The sequence below is a fragment of the Rhinopithecus roxellana genome, chromosome 7, assembly GCF_007565055.1.
Source record: "Rhinopithecus roxellana isolate Shanxi Qingling chromosome 7, ASM756505v1, whole genome shotgun sequence".
Lineage (NCBI taxonomy): Eukaryota > Metazoa > Chordata > Mammalia > Primates > Cercopithecidae > Rhinopithecus > Rhinopithecus roxellana.
Window position 1 is genome coordinate 125,879,527 of NC_044555.1, and position 21,610 is coordinate 125,901,136.

General features: G+C 44.7%; 1 protein-coding gene and 1 long non-coding RNA gene across 3 annotated transcripts in view; one reads left to right on the forward strand and one right to left on the reverse strand.

The window, feature by feature from the left end:
• Nucleotides 1-15,042, reverse strand: part of LOC104658125 — a 38,534-nt gene extending 23,492 nt beyond the window's left edge. The window contains exon 1 of the long non-coding RNA XR_747387.2: nt 14,941-15,042. This is a non-coding gene — a long non-coding RNA (uncharacterized LOC104658125). The remainder of the gene's footprint in view (nt 1-14,940) is intronic.
• A 98-nt stretch (nt 15,043-15,140) lies between these two features.
• ARHGAP36 (Rho GTPase activating protein 36) overlaps nt 15,141-21,610 on the forward strand; it is a 31,622-nt gene continuing 25,152 nt past the window's right edge. The window contains exon 1 of one of the 2 annotated variants that reach the window (XM_010358056.2): nt 15,141-15,343. Coding sequence is in view for 1 of the 2 variants with exons in the window: in XM_010358057.2 (XP_010356359.1) it covers nt 15,286-15,343 (58 nt within the window). In the remaining variant the exon portion in view is untranslated. The remainder of the gene's footprint in view (nt 15,344-21,610) is intronic. The other variant, XM_010358057.2, reaches the window with a different exon arrangement.

The window sequence follows — 21,610 nt, forward strand, 5'->3', positions numbered from 1 at the left end:
ATAAATATTTATCCATAGCCTAAGTTTGTTGATGCTGAGCAGCATCAGTATTCTTTGACTTTGGTTCACATACTGCCCCCTTGACTGTACCACAATTCTGATTCACAAATGAGATTTTTGGGAGATATTGGACTGCATTTTGTTCATGTCTCTATCCTTAGTTCTAGCACAGAGCTTGACACAGAGCACGCACTCTCTGTAGAATGAATGAATGAATGAATGGAATACTAAGTGAGGCAGTAGCCTTCAGGGATGATTTGTATCAAAGTGAAGTTGTACAAAGCAAGCCCCATTCATTGCTATTCTCTTTGTGACCCGTTGGCTACAGCATCCCTGAGCTTTTAGGGCAACCTGATCCACCCACCCAACCAGCATGCCCTTTTCAAAGGCAGTTGTGCTACCCCTGCATGTGCCCAGCACTAGCCAGAGGAGTTGGTGCAGTCTGTGTGTCAGCCCAAGCCAGGTGGACACACCAACAACCACCTGTGGCTTTCCTGGGTGGGCATCTTGAGCCCACATATTTCACATCATCATGCACCTACCTGTCAGTGCTGGAAACTGCACCAAGAAATATTGATACTGCACAAAATCATTAAACTGGGGCCATGGCTAAATACTTATTGGGGCAGACAGTGACGCCATATTTGCTCAGAAAATTCAATCAAGTTCTGTGCAATTACTGCGGGTTTATATTTGAACAAATTAGCTCTTAGTCATAGAATTTCAGAATGTCAGAGCTGGAAGGACCCTTAGAATTCATCCGGCCCTGTGTAACCCTGAGGTTTTCAAACTTCGCTTTCACAAGAAACACTTTTTAGCCAAGGAAATCTTATGACACTCCTCTTATTCGAGTAGGGATCCTGATGCGTAGCCTCCCCTTCTCATCTGCTTCAAACTGCAGAGGTGAAAAGGAAAGTCCAGTGAAGTTAAGGAGGATCATGGCATACTGGGGGAAAAAGTTCTAGTCTTGGAGTAAGCATAAAGACAGACTCCAACTCTGTCTTAGCCAAGGGACTGATATTCAGCCGTTTACACTCATGCCTGAAAGGGGTCTTTTGGATATGATCATTTAAACTGGTGAGAGAAGTCTGTTCCCAGGAGGGGAGATACAGTAACTAACAGACCCTAGCAGGAGTGAGTTTATTTAAATGAAACACATTGCTACCAACCTTCACGAAGCCTAAAGGAAAATCCCAAGGGCGGGAGACCCAGAATGGTAAATGCCCATTATTAGAGTATTTCACAAAGGCAAAGAGAAGAGAGGAGGAACGGAGCTAGGCCAAACTTCCTCCTCCCACCCTGGTGGATGTCTGCTTGTGTACCTGTCTATTCACATGTCCATCTTTTGAGGTGCCTTTGTGTCATCTTCTGCAGTGGTATATCTAGTTCCTTGGCAGTTTCTGCCTGGAGCCCATCCTGTGTTCAGGTTGGCTCTCTCTTTCTGCTGTGAGTCTGTCGCTGCCTACATCTCAAATCTTTCAGCTCCTCTGTGTCCAGATGTGCTATTTTTCATGTGCTTATTTGACTCAGAATGTGTGACTGTGTCTGACTGATTTTACACCACAAGAATGGCTAACAGTGAAAGTGGGAGGGAGGGAGAAAAAAAATCATTTCTGGTCCTCCTAAAGACTTCAATCTCCTCTTCTATGTTTCTTAACATTTTTCACCTATTTTTTCCCCAGTATTCTTATCTCCCTCATCCTTTTTTCTTTCATTGTGTTCCTTTATCTCTGGTTGTTCTATTTTTATATTTCTCTATATACTTTTCTTTTGTATTTTATTTATTTCTTCCCCTTTCTCTTCCCCTACTTGTTTTCTCTCTGGATTTGTCTTTTCCCATATATTTTCCTTTTTTCTTATTTTTTTCTTTCTCTATATAACTTTTCCCATTTTTGGGGATTCTTTCTGAGTCTGCTTTTTTTTTTATTTTTCTTCTTTTCTTTCTTTTCTTTTTCCTTCCTTCCTTCCTTCCTTCCTTCCTTCCTTCCTTCCTCCTTCCTTCCTTCCTTCCTTCCTTCCTTCCTTCCTTCCTTCTTTCCTTCCTTTCTTCCTTCCTTTCTTTCTTTTTCTTTTCTTTCTTTTCCTTTTTTTTTCAGGGTTTCACTTTGTCACCCAGGCTGGAGCACAGTGGCATGATCATAGCTCGCTGCAGCCTTGACCTCCTGGGCTCCAGCGATCCTCTTACCTCACCCTCCTGAGTAGCTGGAGCTATAGGTGCATGCCAAAACACCCTGTTAATTAAAAAAAAAAAAAAATTCTATTGATGGGGTCTTGCTATGTTGCCCAGGCTGGTCTTGAACTCGTGGGCCCACTTCTGCCTTCCAAAGTGCTGGGATTACAGGCGTGAGCCACCACACTAGCTACTTCTTACTCTTTCTTCTTTTCCTCTTAGCTCCTATTTCTGGGTTTCTCTTTTAACTGTATTCCTTTTCCTCCATGTGTCTCTTTTCTGTGATCCTTCATTTTATTCATTTTCTTTCCCTGTCTTTCTCCATGTCTTGTTTTTCTGTTTCTCTTGCCCATTCTTCTCATCTCTCTGTCAATATCTCCTTGTGTATGAATCTATCAGCCTCTTTTGTGCTTTGTTCTCCCCAAAGATGCTTCAGACATCAGGAGAGGGAAGGAGTTACCCTTTTCTGCCCTGGGCTGGGCTGTGGGTGGGTGGGGTTCATTATCTGTCTTTTCACTCAAGGATGGGTGGGGTCGTTTGCTGCTCCCTGGAACCTAACAAACACATCCTTGTTCCCCGCCCCCAGGACCCCATCTGCAGAGTCACACTGTGACTCCAGCTGCTGCGCTACTTGCATTCCCTACACGTCCCATGCAGAGTGATGAGCCCCCAGGTGCAGTGGGAGAATTCATCAGCCACCTGACAGGGCTAACAATTTACTCCTGAGAAATAATCCATATCCAGATAATGGATCACCCCTGACTCCCTGAGACCATTTGTCTTGGCACTTAAATGGCACCAGAATCCAGGGGCAGAGCTAGGCACTGTGTCCCAGGTTCATTGGTAGATGAATAGGCTGGAATAATAATGTTAAGGATTATGATAAGGAACACTTTGCATTCGCATGGTGCTTTTAAACTCTATAGATTTGGAGTAGATTAACCTTCCTTGGCTCATCTCTTTCGCATCTCACACACTGTGGACCCTGCTTGCAGATTCAGAAACAGGGGAATTTTAGTGACTCACCTAGTCTCATCTAGCCTGTTACTGGCAGAAATTGGAGGAAAACTATTTCCTGACTTCCTGAGACTCTTTCCTTTGAATGCTACATGGCCTTCCAGTCTCTGGGTCCCACTGTTTTTATCCAAGAAGTGGAAGCCGATACTGAAAGACAGTATACTGGAAGGGTTCATAGATCTGGCTTTGAATCCTGGCTCTGCATTAGCTAGCTGTGTGGCCTTGGGCAGGCTGCTTACTCACTAGAAACTACATCCTCCTCTTTAAAGTAGGGATCCAAATAAACCTTCCTCGTAGGACTATTATGAGGATGAAGAGAAATTATGCATGCAAAGTGCTTATTATAGTGCCTTCCTTATAGTAAAAGCTCCATGAATGTTAGCTATGATTATTACTACTGCCTGTCTCTTTGCAGGATGCTAAGTGAACTCATACAAATGCATGAGAAAATTGGTCTAGAGGAGGGGAAGAGATAATTGGTGGCTTCCACATAAGTGTCCCTGAGGCCATTGATGGGGGAAGGGATGAGGAAGAGTGAATTCTGATTGCGGGAGGAACTACAGATTCTGCTTGGGGTGGGAGGTCCTGCCAGCTCCGGGAACAGCCAAAGAGAAGGAAGGAGATTGGGGATCTGTGTTCAGGCTCCAAACATATTTCATTGCTCGGCAGGATCAATTGTTGGCCTTCAGTCCCAGCCAGCTAAGGTTCCCGTTCTCAGGGTCTCAGCTGTTTCTGTTTCCCTGGGGTGGTTCCCTTTCCCAAAAAACTGGACAGAGGAATATTTTTTGGGGGGAATATCGAAGCCCAAAAGGTTTTGTGGAAGTCCAGCACAAATGAAAAATAATGAATTCTTGTGCAGGAGCCTTTCGCGTAAATGGGAGTTCACAGTACAAATGTAAGAAATATTATTAATATTCCCAATAATAACAGTAAAGATCACTCTTTAAAGCTTGTTCTATGGAGTGCCACTGCTAGAGGTTGACACATCATCTCGGATGGTGCGAAACATCCCCAGGGTCCATCTGCATTCAGAACCACAGCCCACATTCTTCTCCCCCTTTACGGAGACCTCGCTCTCCCAGAGTCACACACATAATTTAGCCTTCGGTGAAATGATTCTGACGCTATAGAGGCTCCCTGGAGAATGGATGCTGTGCGGAGGCGGGCAGTGTGGGCTCCTGACTTCAAGCTGCAGCAAGGCGAGGAATTGATACATCTCCTAAGCTCCAAGGGCTCAACTCCTTTGGAGATGAGAAGGGCTTTGTCAAAGTCTGATGGTTATTAATAATTCTCTCAACCGAAGAGAGCCCCGTGCTTATCAATTGACAAGTATTTAGTGAGAACCCTCTGTGGGGGATCTAAAGAGGTTTGGCAGAGCTGACAATGTAGTTGAGGAGACAGACCACAGACATAGAAAGATTATTGACAATAAAAGCAGTCCCTTCAACAAAGAGATGCTAGCAGCCGAAGCGAAGTGGAAAAAAATGTAGAGTCAGGAGACCTGACATTACAATCTCTCTGAGACTTGGTTTCCCTATCCTCTTAGAAAGGCAGCCTGCTATCATTGAAAGAATATTCACTTTGGAGTCAGACCAACCTGACTTAAAATTTCAATTACCTCAGAAACTAACTAGGGGTCATTGAACCAGTTACTTAACTCCTATGAGACACAATTACCTTATGTATAAATTGAGATATAATAATAGCCCCCACCTCATAGTGTTGCAGTGAGAATTAAATGAAAGCACACATGTAAAACGCTAAACATAATGCCTGGCAAACGGTAAACATTTAATAATCTGTTCTTCTTATTATAATATGCAAGGCGAAAGGCAGAGAATGTTTGGAAATAGAAGGGTTTTATTTTCCTCTTCAGCTCTTTATATGCGTGACATTAAATTTCATATGAATGCAAACCAAAAAATACTTATATGTAAACAATAATTATAATATCACTGTATGATACCTTTTATATGCCTCCCCAGTATTGCTCACTAAATTTGGTATGATCAAATTTACAGAACAATGAAATAGCAGAGGAGGCAAATTATATGCTCCTTGTGATCTTGAATTCCTTTCTGAGCTTCAGTTTTCCCATCTGTATAATGTGGCTAAGAACACCTACTTCACAGTGCTGTTGTAAAAATTAAATTAAAATGTGTATAAAGCACTTGGCACAGAATAGGCAGAAAACAAACATTAGCTCCCTCCTCTTCTCTCATCTATAAAAATGAGAATAAGAAAAAATCATCCTCACAGGGTTATGATGAGGATGAAGACAGGCAAATACACAGGAAATGCTTGTAAACTGTAAGATCTCCCATAATAGTCTTTACAGAACATTTGAAGTGTACCAGGCATTGTGCAATTAACAAATGTTAATCAATTAGGTAAACATTACTTAAGTGTCTACTATATGGAGGACACTATTTTAGGTATTGTGAGTGATCCAGAAAGATAAGGGCCATCAGAGTAGATGAGCCCCTCCACATAAGAATAGAGCATTGAGGACAGGACCTGAGCAATGCTCCCATTTAGGGTACCAAAGGAAAATACAGAGCTAGAAGGAGAAATCAGAGGTAAGAACACCAGTACAGCACAGTGTCGTCAGAGCCAAGGGAAGAGTGAGTTTCAATAAATAGAGACTTACAATGTAGCATTGTGCAGGGAATGAAAATCAAAATAGGACAGAGATATGTCCCCTTGGAGTAGGCCTCCAGAAAAACATTGGTAACAGTATTGAGAGGGGCTGTGTGTGTGTGCAAATATGGAGGGGGTAGGAGCTGTCTTGCGTGGATGGCAGGAGTGTTTGGGGAAAAGTAAGGTGAGCATATCTAGAATACTCTTTCAAGGTGTTAAGGACTAAGGCTGAGAAAGGAAGGATGGATGATAGCTAGGAGGGGACGCAGGGTTGGGGGAAGATTGTTTCCATATAGGAACGTTTCAATGTTTTTGTGGACTACGGGGAAGAAGAAGCCCACAGGGAAAGAAAAGATTAATAAGTAGATGACAGAGAGGATTACTGAACACGCAGAAGAAGAATCCTGAGAGATGAGACCTGGGAGTTTTGACTGAAAGCAGAGGAGTTTTCAATTAATAAGGAGAAAGAGCTCATGGGGTAGCAAATGGCTGTCAAGTGGCCAAGAGGGCTGAGAGTTGACAAGGAGCCACTGCATCTAGAATTAGGAAGGCCTCAAGAGTGGAAGTGGAGTGGAAAGAGGTAAAATAGTGAGTTGATGGTAGACACTACACATTTGAGAAGTTTTGCAGACCCATGAGCAAGTAGAGCAAGGCTAAGTGAGAGATTATGCTTTATGGGGAGGTTTGAGATGTGAGTAAGAAGGAAGGAGTCAGTGGAAGAGAAGACGTAAAAGAGGGTCAGAGGCTTCTTGGTGACTGAGGTGGCAGCAGCAGAAGGGGCCGAGCTTCAGAATACTAGTGAGGAGAACCCCAGAGAGGATCCTTTTTTCCTTTGAGGTGGGAGGAAAGGACAAAAAAGCCAGAGGAACCAACATTCTGCACCTGGTCCTTGAACCTGGCCTTGGACACTAATATCAACACTGTTGACCCCAAAACTTTCAGGGCATCTCATGATCACTGAGTAGATTTGAGGGACTGTCTCTGAGGACAGCAAGGTGTGTGATTTGGAGAATATACTTGTGGCTTTTTCCCTAGGGAGATGGCAGAGAGCTGTAGCCCCAGTCCCAGGATACCAGGCCCCAGAGCCTGGTCCAGTGAGGAGGGCCTACAGTCCATGACCTATACCCATGTTACACAATCTCTTCCTTCCCTGTCACTGAAACTGCCACCCCAGAGCCACTCTTAACAATGAAGTCAGGATCCACAGTCACTCAGAGACTTAAGTGTTCCTGTATTTGTTAAGGCACTAGGGGCCTTAAGTTTCTTCTGGCCAGAAGTTTCCTTATTAGGGGCAAAAGGAAAGGCTTTCTGAATATACCCTGGTCTTCGCCTATTCAACATGTGTGCACAGCCTGCCAAATGCATCAAATGGCCGTCCTGCCACTTGACCCAGCCTCAGCTGCAGCCCTTCTTCTCCAGCATGGCTGCTCTCTGGTCCTAGGCAGATGCATCTCTGATGGCACCTTCCTGCCTTACCGCTTAGTTTTCAATCTCATAACTTCCCTGGGATCTGAAGGGTAGAACAGCAGGACAGTTATAAGCCCTGGTGCTTGATAGCAGGAAAGGGTGTTGGGCCACAGAAGTCAGAAGAGGGGGTCCTTGGGCGGGGCCCAGACCCAAAGTAGCTCAGAAGATAAAGTCAGTCCTTGGTATCTTTTGTCCTAGGGCCAATTTTGGTGTTCTTATGGTGCCTGGGATAGAGGAATGCAGGGAGGGAAGGGCAAACAACCCCTTAGTTAGGGAAACCTAGGGCTCTGGAGCTAGCCTTGCATCTTTGTTTAAGGCGTGGGTTGTCCCGAGATTGAGTTATAACAGAGAAAGACCCATTTGCATTGACAAATGGCACTTAATGAAGGGAATGATTAAAAGTGAGGAAGCTACAGGCTCAGAAATGTCAGTGGTTGTTGTACAAGAGAATTCCTTTATTGCACGTTCCTCTCCCCCTTCTCCCTCGTCCTTTTTGTCCCCTCCCGCTATTGCTCATCTTCCTTCTTCTCCTCTGCCCTCTTCCTGCTTGCTCCATCCACCTCCACCCACAGCAACTGATGAGATTTCTCATGATCTACAGTCAAATGCCATTAATCCCGACAGGCTCACGAGGGTCCACCTAAGCTGTCCCATGAACCAATCCTGTGAGTAGACAGACCAGGGGACGCAGCAGGCAGGCAGCCCCCTCACGAGTAATGGCAGTTAAACCAATAAACCAGAGTGGCTGTCCCTAAAATAATCAATAAATCACTTGGGGTCCAAGAGAGGTGGAAAGCTCCCCAGCAAACAGTGCTCAGGATATTTTCCATGACCTTCTCTACCTTGAATGTCCATGGCACACTAGCCGCGCGGGCCAGGACTGACTCTGCTCTCAAGGTGCCGCTCCCAGATTCCGCCTGGCCCTCTCAGTTTCATAGGGAGGTAATTCATTCCAATGGGATGTGACAGGTGCCATCTTCAGGCGCCTGGCTCAGATCCCAGCAGCAGGGACTGTCGCTGACTGCAAATCCCCCAAGTGCCACGCTGGTCTGAAGAAAGCAAGCCCTGGGGTGGGCAGATGACCTTTCAAGAACCCAGGAAGCCAAAGTGGGATAGCAGTGTGATGTAATGGACCGAGCCCTGGACTAGGATGCTGGACACCTGGCTTTTAGTCCCTTTTCAGCCACTAACTTGCTAGGCGATGTTGGGTAAGTCACTTTCCCTTTCTGGATCTCAGTGCCCCCTTCCCACCAGCCCCCGTGATGAGAGGAGGTTGGACTAGATTATCTCTAATGGCACTTTCAACCCTGATAAGCAAGTTTTGAAATTAAATAAAACATTATTTTTGGAAAATTGCCAGCTCTAATTAGAATTTGTTTAAGGACTCCTCTCGGGCTCTAATTTAAGCTGCTTTGCAATCAAATCCTTCACCCTAAACTCCAATGCAGTACAGGCAGCCACTTACCAGCACCCAAGCTCCATCTAAGACATCACAACCACTCACAGGTGTAGCCTTCCCTTCCTGCGGAGCTAGTTCTGTGTTTGGGGCTAGGTCATCCTGATAGAGTCCTGGGGTAGAGCCCCGTGGGAGGGATGTACCATTAACTTTCAAATTTTAGAGTAAACCGGTGGGGTGGCTGCCTGGGAGGAGATTCCCCTTAACTTTGTATTTTCAGACTTTTAAACATATGGTAAATTTGAAAGAACAGCACAATAAATACTTGTGTGTGTGTATATATATATGCACAATAAATTCTCTATCTATATAATATATAGATATATATTTATCTATATAATATGAATATATATAAACATATAGAGATAGTGAGAGAGTCAAATATATATATATATATACACACATACACACACATACTTGAAAATATGTTGCAGATATCATGACATTTCACGACTAAGAATAAAATGTTCTTAGCTGAGGAGATTCTCAGGTTTTCTAAGGGCTTTGGAATTCTCAGCAAGGTGAAAGTCTCCAAGTTTTGGAGTCCAGGGGAGGGGTCAAGAGACATACAAGATCTAAGGCCAGATTTTAGGCTGGATATGGGTAGTGTGAGAGGGAACCCTGCACAAAAGAAGGAAGCACAAAAGTGGTTCAAGAACAGGTTCCAAACAAACAGAAAAGGCAGTGACTTTAGGCAAGTCACTCCCCTTCCTCAAACTTCAGTTTCTTCCTCTGTAAAATGAGGGTTGTGCTAAGCTCTGTCCTGCCAACCTCCCAAAGCTGTATGTAATTCAGATTGAAAATACATATGAGAGTACGTCGGGAGCTGATACACTTAAATATATAAAGGCAAGTGCTTTGCAGGGATGACCTTCGGGGTAGTAAAGCCCAGGAGTCTATGGTAATACATAGAAGTGGACAGTCCCCCTGCTGAGCCCCTAAACTCTTGTTATCGGAAGCCATAGAATTTTCATCTAGAATGGAAATGTCAGTGGCTTGCATGTCTTGTAGTTTTTCAAAGGCATAAGCACACACTTGAGTTTTTTCTAGTTCTTTTTTCAGAAAACTCCATTTTCTTATTGATTATGGCACAAAACTAAAAGAAAACCTCCCCATGCTTTTTGTTCTTTCTGACTTTTTTTTTTCTGTGCCCCCCTTAGTTCCCACTATTCTCCCTACCCCACCCTGTTGAGACTTCTGGAGTTGGAAAATTCTCTCATCCTGCCTACCCCTAGCTCAAAGAGCAAAATGCTTTACAAAATTAAGTGAGCATTTGGGATTTTTAACTTGATTTTATCTTTTCATTCAACCAGAGGGGTATGTGTGTGGGAGATGCACTTGTCAACTAAAAGCAATTTCTCTGCCTCCTTGGGGACTGAAGCGTAATCGTTGCTCTGTCTTTCTGGTGTCAGGATGAAACTTGCATTTTCCTGAGTGGTGTCAGCACACTGACAGACAGCTCCTGGGATCTAGCAAGGAGTACCGAAAAAGAATGGGCAGGGGGCAAGAGGTGTGGAGGCTGGTCTCAGCTCATCTCTTCTCCCCTGGGTGACTTTGGGATAGTCACTTACTTTGCCTCACTTTTCTAAATCTAAGAAAATGGGAATAATTCTCTCCCATATCTACCTCACAAAGATGGTGCCAGGACTTTGTCAGGTTTCAGTGATATGAAAATGTTTAGAATTAATAGAGCTATGGGGAAAAAGTGCTGTGGAAGGAGTGTACCCCTAGAAATGCTGTTAAGTAGCTAGAAAGGAACTTCAAGATTTCTCTGTATAACCCCATTTGAGAAATGAGGAAACTGAGGCCCTTCTGAGGTTCAAAGCAGTCCCCCGAAGCACCCATGATTTAACTGACACGTTTACCATTTGCCCAGTTAAGTCTTTCACAAATAGAAAACCAGGGAGGCAGGGTCTTGAGGTCCTGGGGCTTGGAGTCCCTTTTAGAGAACAAATATGATCCCTGTGCGCTCTGTGTGGACCTGATAGGGCTTCTCAAAAGGACATGCTGGGGGGCAGGGTGCTGATCTGCCAATTCCCTTCATGGGCCCAGAGATAAATACTTTGTTATCTCATTCCTGAAAATGCAGAGACCTTCCTAACAATCTGTAGAGCAGGGGTGTCCAAGTTTTTGGCTTCCCTGGGCCACTTTGGGAGAAATGTTGGACCATACATAAATACACTAACACTAATGATAGCTGATAAGGTAAAACAAACGGCAAAAGAATCTTATAATGTTTTAAGAAAGTTTACACATTTGTGTTGGGCCGCATCCAAAGCTATCCTGGGTTGCATGTGGCCCGTGGGTCATGGGTTGGACAAGCCTGCTGTAGAGGGAGGTGGGCTGCAGGACTGAGATTCTCACTTCATAGAGGAGGAGCCTGAGGCTCATGTTGGGAAGCAGACACACATTCACCCAGCCAGTCAGCCAGTAAGTCCAGCCTCACTCTTGGTATTTTAACTGCCCTTTCCACTGTGCTCTCTTGCCTGATGCAAGGAACCCAACAAGTAGAAAGTTCAAATGAAATAACCTGACTGGGAAGTGCTATGTAGACATATACACGAGGATTCTTAGAAAATCCAAATGAATGACTTGTATGGAGTATGCTCATTTTGAACACACCTAGGCCCTGTGAGGAGTCAAGTTTTAAGGTTTGGTCAATTTTCCATGCTACGTATTTCCCCATGCACCCAAAAGAAGTAGAGTGGGGTTAAAGTGACCAGTTTCCCCGTTTGGTTGCCCCAGTGTTTCCTGTGGCTAGGGTGCCGCAGTGTTCCCTGTAGCTAGGGTGCAATGGGAGGGTTTGCAGGGAAAGACTTCTTTCTTCTACATTAGAGTTTCTCTAGCTTTAATGGGCATAAAACCCCCATGAAGGGCCTGTAAAAAGTACTATTTTCTAGTCTCCATGCCCAGAAATTCTTGTTTAGTAGGACTGGAGTGGGAGCAGGGAATCTGCATTGTTATATGACATTCCAAGTGATTCTGGTGCATCTGGTCCAATGGATTGTACTTTGGGAAACACTGATCCACGACAAGGTTTAAGGGCCTTTAATTCCTACAGTCCCATTTAAGTAGCAATTATATGCCTCGGTGTCAAGCACTTTTGGGCTTCAGGAAAAAAGTTAAGAAGGTCTGAAGCCTATCTTCTAAAAGTCAGCAAACCCCCAGATTCACTTCATCACTGTGGCTAAAGACCTCTGGGAAGACAATGACCCAAGCTAGGAGCAGGATACTTGGCTTTTAATTGGAATTACAATAGAAGACGCTTAAGAAGCAGCAAACTGTCAAGCTGTAGGTCTTGGACTGTCAGAGTGAGGACAAAGATGTCCTATGTGTCCCTTGTGAGCACATACTGTGGGATGAGGATTACAGGTCCAGGCTAGCAAGTTCCTGGCTGCTCAATGGGGGCACTAAGAACTCCTACGTCCTCAGAAAGGAGGAGTCATAACTTGTTATGTGCCCCTGCACAGGAAGGGAATTCTGCATTTTACTCACAGGCCAACTTTCTCAGCCTTTTCTGGGTCACCAAAGCCAGCCCAAGTGCCCTGTGCCACTGGCATAACCCCAACCTAAAGGCCCTCGTCATTCCCCTGTCTAGCCTAGTCCTTTATTCAGCAGAGACAAAGTTGTAGATTTTTTTCTAAGTAGGATTTTCTAACTCCAGAAAATAATATATGTTTATTAAAGAAAAACTGGAGAATACTAAGATATGAAAATAATAAAACAGTTAAAAATTGCCCATAATTGCATTACCTAAATACAATCACGACTCAGATTCTAGTGTGTTTCCTTTTAGCCTTTTATTCTGTATATAGGTTTATTATTTATTTGTGCTGTTTATATTACAGTGTGCACACATTTTGCATCCTGCCTTTTTTTTCATTTAAAAGTATCATACGCGTATTTTCAGATTATCATATAAGCTTCTAAATTATACACTTAAAAATAATTGCATAATAATTCATTGAGTGAATCAACATTATTTGCATAGCTCAATATCTGGCACCTAGAGGACATTTGACAAATATTTGTTGTATGAATTAATGGATTGATGGATGAATGCATTTCCTTATTATGTCTATTATGTCCTTCTACCCCAGGACATTTAGTTAAGGATAAAGATTTTCAAAGGGAATGTAACACTAAGTAATTAAGTGGCAGAGTCGGCAAGTCAAAGAAAAGGGACAGGGCAAAACTGCTAACTTAGTTACTAAATCAATTTTTTAAACACTTCTGACCTCTGTATTTTCTCTTCTCTTTTTTCCCAAAAGAGTAGATGCTTTGGTCCACCTGGAGCTTTTTCCATAGCTATTAATATACCCATTTTACAGGTGAGGAAACTAAGCTTCAGCGAGATTAAATAACCCTCCCAAGATTACATGGCTAGAACATAGCAGAATTGAGCTTCCAATCTAGGTTTGTGAGTTTCTGTAGCTTTGTTCCTTTACTACATTACACCTCTTGAGGAAAAGGCAACAAAGAAGGACAGCTGTCATGGGTTTGTACCTCAAGTAGAGCTGCCCTGGAAGCAGAGCAATTTCAGTTTCCAAGGACTCTTGGATTGGACCAGGCAGGCAGATTTTGTGCCATGAGGGAGCCCAAAAAAAGCTCATTCAGTTGGGAAAAAAAGGAACCCATTGAGGCCTTTTCAAAAGCTGGTGCTGGATAAGCTCATGGGAAGAGGTAAAGCTGAGATTTCAATATCCCGGGCCTGAAACTGGACATTTCTAGATGTCAGGCTTGTTTGGCTTGGATGACTAAGTATTTGTAAAGCAGAAATTGGTAAAAGAGCAGATCTGGTGAGTGTTTGTTGTCTGTGATTGCTTTTAGAAAACAGATAAAATTGGAAATGATTTAGATATTGGTACAAAGGCAGAGAGGTACCATGTTTCCCAGAAAGGAAGGGAAATGAGTGGAATACCTTTAAACTCCGAAGATAGCTCCGCTTTGCTAAGAATTGTATGGCAAAGTACAGGCAATTTTTCCATTTTATGCACCCCTTTTGCCACGTTAATGCTAATATCAGTGGTTAGCAAAGCAAATATAATAACTGCTCTCCCCAACGGATCCCATGATTGAGGCTTCCACTCCTCTGGCCTGCAATCGAGATGCTGGAAGAAGATTTTCCATATTTCTTTCTACCTCCTCACTAGCATTTTGATCAACAGAGCCCCATTCTCCCAGTGGAGAAAAACAAGGCGCAGAGTCATGTCTGTACAGCTACCAATGGCAAATTGGGAGAGAAATTAATTTGGGCCCCTGGACTTGAAGTAAAAAGGAACTTTCGTTTAGACGCCCTTCCTGCCCAATGTGATCCATCTCTGGTGGCTGCTTCCACCCCAGGATTTGGGGGGCAGGGCTGTTTTTACCACCACCAGAGGCCCCAAACACTGAACCCATTGTGGCATGTGCTCCCATATGTATTTAAAATGTAAAAATACAAAGCCATAAAAGAAGTGTAAGAAAATCCAACACAGTACCACCCCCCGTTGAAATATCAAATATCAAATTCTTTCTAAAAATAAATGTTGGTCCCCCTCCTATATCAGTGCCCTGAGCAAAAGCATTGTCAGTGGAATCTGTAAGTCGGCAGCAAGTGGGGGGTACCCCATATTTGTACATACTTGACACTGGGTTCTTTTATCTCAGTTGATGATCAACCCCCTCAATACAAATGTTTCCAGGCAGGAGAGCATCTCCCTCTTCCCTGCAGAATTCCCAGGACAAGGGAAGTAAGATTACTCTCAGATATGGGGCTTCTTGGGGGAGGCGGCAAAATCATTTTTCCTACTCACATTCTAGAACAGAGCAGTGATTTAAATCAGACTTGGAGCCACTCGGGGCTGAGGTGATGCCTGCCCTAAGAGAGGGGTTAAGGGTGGCGGTGGGAGGGTCCCCAAGGGCTGAGACATCAACTCCCCTTTAGATTCAGGGATCCTGGGGGGCACACTGCTTCCCGCTTAGACTAGGCCTCTTGAGGGCTGAGATGACGCTCCGCTAAATCGTGGAGTTTTCTAGAGCTTGGGATACAGTCTCGTCCTCAGATCTGAGGCTCCCTGGGACAGGTGCGCTACCTCGCCTTCAAATTCCAGCCTTTGGGGACAGGCCTGCTTTTATGTGCCCAATCAAGGGCTCCTGGGGAAGGGGTGGGGGACAGGGACTTTCCCTCCCTCTCAGATTTGGGGCTCACCAGGGCTGAGATGGAGTCTCCCCTCAGGCTCTGGGCTCCCTGGGGTAGGGGCAGGGTCCCGCCCTCAGAGTCAGAGCTTCCCGGGACAGGAGCTGTGTGTCTCGGCCTCCCTTCGCGTGGGGCAAGGGGCTGCGGGACCAGCGGCCTCTCTTCTGGCAGGAGGGGGGGGGGTTCCCCTGAGGCCCTGCCCCCTTCGTGACATGCTCGAGGTGTCCGGTGACCGAGACACTCTTAGCTGGGTGCAGGGTGCGGCTCAGGGCGTGGTCACCGGGGTCTACTTAGGGCGGCCAGTGCCGGGGACGACGCAAAGGTTAACTGCGAGCTGCCGGGCACTCAGCGCGGGTCATGGCGTGGATACTGGACTGCCTTTTCGCCTCGGCCTTTGAGCCCCGCCCCCGCCGTGGTGAGTGGGGCCCACCGAGTCGGGGGGCTGGGGTGCTCGGCCGGGGGCGGCCGGCGGCTACAGCCCCGGCTGGGCGCCCTGGGGCTTGGCTGGTCGCCCCCTTGCCTCCCTTCCTGCTGGCTTTTAGCTAATTGTTCCTGGCTCAAGGGACTGCCCCGTCGAGGCCCCGCATAAATCACCAGCTTTGCCGGGAACCGCGAGCAATCGCGCTAATGGCTCGGCGGTACGCGGGACGAGCTGGTGGGCGGAGTCGCTGGCTCAGCCGCCTGCAGGGACAGCCAGAGCCTTGGGGCCAGACGCGCAGGAGCGGCGTCCCGCAACTCAAGGACCCTAAAGGCCCAAGGATGAATGTCCCTGACAGGGCAAGCCAGGCCCCAGGGATCCTGAAGGAGGCGGGGGTTCATTTTGCCTTGAAGTTTGTCCCCTTGTCTCAATCTCAAACACAGAATATCAGGAATGGACCCCCCAGAGTCGTCGAATTTAACCCCTTCATTTAAGAGATGATGACACTGAAGATAGAAAAAGCCTGCCCAAGGTTACCCAACAGGTTGGCAGCATACATGGGTCAGCTTAGGCTCTGCCAGCTGCCCACTGCCCCAGACTGCCCAGTAGTGGACCCCTGGGGTCTTTAGTCGCTGTCTTTCCTTGGGTACTTGAGATCAATGCTTGGTTTCCCTATTTCTGTGGAATTGAGGACACAAGTGTGCAAAGATCACAGCACTGGCATATGTGGGTCACATTTCACCCCTTTTCTGGAACTGCTTCTACAAAGTACATTTTGACAACTGATTATATTTTGGTCCTTAAAGTTTCAGGAGACTGATATTTTCTTTTTGAAGTACCCCAGGACCCCCACCCATACTGTCCTTCACTCCCCCTTGATAAGCCCCACCTCCTTCAGGCTGCCACCTGCCCCCACAGCCACCTGTTTTTCCATAGTCTCCACCTCCAAAATCTATATTGGTGAGAGTGCGTCATTGGGCACCAGCCATAGACCAAACCTGGGGTTGTCTCCTCTTTCCTCTGCCCCCTGACAGGCGGGGGAGGGAAGTCAGGGAGAGGAGGGGCCTCAGCAACTTAGTTCAGCAGAGACCTGTTTTTAGTTCTTGCCAGCCCCAACACCCTACTGAGAACCATCCCTGGAGTTTGACCTCCTGCTAAAACACTACGGCATGCTTAGCCAGTTCAAGTACAGCCTCGAGCCAGCAACAAGATCTCTGAGAAGGAAAAAGAACTGCATACACACAGAGTTTAATTTTTTCTTTTGCATATTTTTAAGGTTTATATGATCCCGGTGAATCAAAAATATAAGGGAGTTTCATAAGATGTCTTTTGAGGCCTTACTGCTCTAACAGTCTACCCTGAAAAAGAGGGTGAGGGAAACATTTCGCCCTTGCTTGGACTAGAAGGTCGTCATGTGACTCCAATGAGATCAAGGACATGAAGGCTTCTTTATGAATAACCACATAGGAGGGAGTCCATATTACACCAGGAAGCCCAACTCCCATCTGAAAACAGCAATGTCTATTAGAATTAGAAGGCTTTTCCTTAAACTGAACCCCAAAACCCAAATCTATGTCCTGGGAGCTTCCACCTTCTGGCCCTGGCATTGACTTCCGTGGTCCTCCTTCCTAGGAAACAGTGCTAGCTCTCCCCATTGTCCCACCCCTAACTCACCCTGTTCTTACCTAGGCCAAACTTCCCCAGTTTCTTCATCTGTTTAACATGTGACATAGCTTCAGGGCCCCCACCCATGTCTACCTGCTTTTCTTTGAACATGCTCCAACTTATAAATGTCCAATGACCGGGCCAAAAGAGGTTTTCCAGCTATGCCCCTATAAATATAGTCCTGGATGGCTGACTTTCACTCTTTTGGAAGCCTACGCCACACCCAAGGTACACACATACGTAGTCATAAACACACACATAACATATACATTACCACACCTATGCATGCCCACGTGCAAAGCCATGAACACACACATGCCTCACATGCACTACATACTTTCTACACACAGCATAATATACTCACATTACCCGTGTATGCACCGCTCACAAATCCCATGCACAGCCACACAGTTCACACAAAGACTTTATTTACATTGAATTACTTTCAACGAAAGCTACTCTTTTTCCTTGAGTAAACCCAAGTTCTTTTCAGAGTCTCCATTCTGTATTTGGTGTTTGAACTCAAGTGTAAGACCTTATATTCGCTGCTGCATTTCTAGTCTAGTGGGACCTATTCCCCAATATACCCCTGCAGCACACCACTGCCTACATCAGCTCTACTACTTATACAAGAGCAGCTGATATATGTGAAGCACTTCCCAAATGCTGGGCCCTTAGGCTCAGTTCCTTACATATATAATCTCACTTAAGTCACAGGGCATCACTTTGAAATAAATAATCTTTGGGTAGTTTTTTGACTGGGCAAGAGCTCACTTCATTGCACTCCCCCTGAGAAATGCTGTACAATGTGAAGGGTAACTTTGTGGGTAACTATTGATATTCTGCAGGGCTGTAATTGCCTTGGTGCCTCCCTTCGAATGTCTTTCAGAAGTCTTCAGGCATCAGAGATGGGGTTGGGGGAGGAAGCTGTCACCTGACTGGGCAGAAGTGGGGCAGTATCTAAATGTTCCTTCATCCCCATTACACTTGCCCAAGAGATAGTTGGTATGTCACAGTATTTTTTTTTTTTTTGAGGGGCAGGTTTATTTTGTCTTCATTGGAATATCATCACTCTTTTATTGATGTTTGCTATTTTTTTGTTGTTTCAACTCTTTTTTTTTTTTTAAATTTACTTAAAATTCTGGGATACATGTGCAGAACGTGCAGTTTTGTTACATAGGTATACATGTGCCATGGTGGCTTGCATCAGAACAATTGTTTGAGGGTTACAATGGGCAATGGGCAACCATAGGAAGGCACTTGGAAGAGGCATCATTGAGGTCTGGGAGGAAAGAGGGCCCAGAAAGGTCTTCTTTCCCAGGGAAAGAGACAGCACAATTGACCCACTTGAAATTCTCTCCCCAGTTCACTCTTGGCATTGGATTTGGCCTCAAACAATTGGACTTCTGTAAAGCAGCCAAAGCTCTAAAGCTGAAGGGACCCTGGGGCCCACTTTACATACAAATTTGATCTTTTCTTGGAGATGGGACCGAATCGATTTGCTGAGGCCAGGCCTAGTTGTGCTGCAGCAGGATCAGTTTCCAGAGATGGGGCGTGACTGCCAATGAGACACCCCATTCTCCAGGTCAGGTCCTCAGATAAGCACCCCCATTCACCAATGGCAGGACTTCCCCAATTTTCTTTATTACTTGTTTGTACCTCAAAAGACATTTCTCCCAGGGGAAAAAAAATGTGATGCTCTAGAGCTTAGCCCACACTTTACCCATCATGAGGATGAAATACAGAATCTGTGTGATGAAAACCGGCAGAAAATAATACTCTTGCAAATGTATCTCAGACTCCAGCAGTAGAGCTGACATTTATCAAGCTTAAATATCAAATGACGGAAAGCATTGAGCACTGATAGAGCAAGAAGCAAGACACCAGGTCCCTGAGGGTGATTATGGCAACGGTGAAAGTAACATTATTCCTTTTTTTTCACACCTACCTACTACGACAACCTAAATGTCCAACAATAGTGGAATGGTTAAATAAAATCCATGACATATCCACTTGTTAGATTGCATAGAACCATAAAAATTATTTTTGCCAAGAATATGTAACAACATAGAAAATGGTATGATTATAACTGTCAAATATGCATTTTTGAAAGATTAGAAAGAAATTGACAATAAGATAGAGTTAGAGAATCTATTAAGGTGGTGGGATAATAGCTATTTCTCTGTTTTCTAAAGTCTATGAAGTTTGTTCTTCAATTACTAATTTAAAAAGGCATAAAAAGGCAAATTTAGGACCTGTGATATGCAAATAAACTATACAGTGATCTAGAATCCCACTATACACAGTTTAAATATATTTTTTCTTCTAATTGTAGTTTAAATATAATAACTGGATCAGGCCAGCCAAACATGATCTTCCCAATGATCATGAAATTTCCACTAACTCCGGGTGGGAAGAGGAACAACTGGTTTGAATCCCAGGCCAGCTCTTATAAGGTTGCTGTGAGAGAGTTACTTAACCTCTCTTAAAATGACATAATAATGTCTATATTTTGTGGTTATAAATAATAATAATAGTTCTTATTACTGCTATTGTAGATGTCATTATATTAAATGCTTTCTATGGTCAGTTATCAAAAGAAGTTTTATTTTTTCCAAATGTTTACTATTTGTAAATACCAGTCACTCTACATAAACTATCTCTAACCGTAACAACTCTCTGAGGTTAGTATTATTGTCTCTATTTTAAGGACAAAAGCTCAGAGAAGTTTAGTAACTTGCCCACTGTCACACAGTGGCTGAGCAAGGATTACAATCCTTTTTGATATGACTTCAAAGCTTGAGTGAAATTAAAAGAGAGAAACATTTGCAAAGCTCCTATGCTGACATGTGGCAGACATTTACTAGGTGGTCAACATGATGTTGGTGATGCTTTGCCCAGGGCCCAGATGCCGGTCTTTGACTTATTTGATTATCTATAAATTTCTTTCTGTGAAAAGGAATTTCAACTGAAAGATGCAATACAAACCCACCACCTGTGTCCTCATAGATGGGGCTCTGAGTCACTAGGAAACGATTTCTGTTTCCTGCTGGCAGTATCATTTGTTCTCACATGTATCAGCAGAAGTAGGTAGATGGCATGTTTGATGAGCCTTGGCAGCTACTGTCACGTCTCAGATACACTTCTTGAGCAACCACGCGGCTTCCTCAGGATGGGTACCCAATACTCAGCAGGTAGGTCCCTGTTTATTAAGGAAACTTACTAAGTGGCATGGACGTATCTGGAACCCCTGCTCTAACTATTCTCTGTCCGATGTGGTTGACACCTAATTGTTACCCCTCCCATTTCCCTTTTCAAAGCTGAGGCTCCAGGACTTCCACAGAAGCAGACAGGGGTAGGAGCTGGAGAAGTTTTTCGAAATTCTTAAATCCTCAGAGGGACTCACTTGCAAGGAGGTATCTGGGGTCAGTGAGGGTAGCATGCAGGATAAATAGAAGGGATGAACGAGAGGGAGGAGTTGAAGGCACCTTCCAGAGTCTGGAAGCATCTAGGTGGGGACCTCTCAGAGCTTTTCCTGCCATGAATCTCAATACCTCTCTATTCTGTAGTCTTTTTATCCCTCCGTGGGATTATATCCACCACCACCACCCCTCCCCCGTCCCCAATTTCTTGATCTTCCTCCACCACTCCCTGCTTAAATGCAGCCATAGCTTGCAATGACTTGCTTTTGTCTCTAGAGGGAGGCAAAAGCACCAGGGAGGAAGGGGTTCAGACTGGGGTCTTCTTCCACTTCACTAGTTTTGGCAAAGGGTAGAATTTATTTTCCTTTAATTGGGAACACATGAATAAAAACTAATCAGAGATGTATTTTAGGTGCTGCATAGCATATCTCAGAGAACCATCATATCTTTCTCTATCATCCCATCTACCTCTCAACATAGGTGGCTGCTACAAACTGGATGGCCTTAGGCACTATTATTTCTAGAGTGAAAGTGAGGGGAAAACAAAACAGGAGTCATAGGGCAATCTTAGCCAGGAAATAATCATGCTTTTACTTTCTGGGGCACAATGGCACATATTTAGGAGACTGGGTTGGGGCTGGATCAGCAACTGGGGTGGAGGGAAGTCTGGACAGTGAGCAGAAAGTTTGAAACTTTCCTGTGTGGAGTATTATATCCGAAACCTTGGTCTCATTAACACTGCAAGGAGAAACTGCAGAGTGAGAATTGGACTTAAGGTCCAGTTCTTCCGGGGCTGCATTAGGCTGATCAAACATCACCCTAAAAGAAGAGGGACTATTTCAAGAGTGTCAGACAAGCCAGTAATGAGGAAAATTGGCAGTTTAGTCAGTTGGCTCCACTCCCTGAACACCATGGTTGAGACACTCTGGGCTACATGAGAAGGAAAAAAAGTGCAGAAGGGAATTAACTAACCTTTTCTTAAACATTTACTGTATCTGTTAAGCACTTGGCTGATGGTTTCTATGGTTTACCTCCTTTAGTCATCTGAGCAATTCTAGGCAGGTGTTAACATCTCCATTTTACAGTTGAGGAAACTGAGGCTCAGAGAGGTGAAGTAACCTTGCCAAGATCACACAGCAAGTAAGTGCTCAAGCTGGGATATCAACACAAAGCTGTC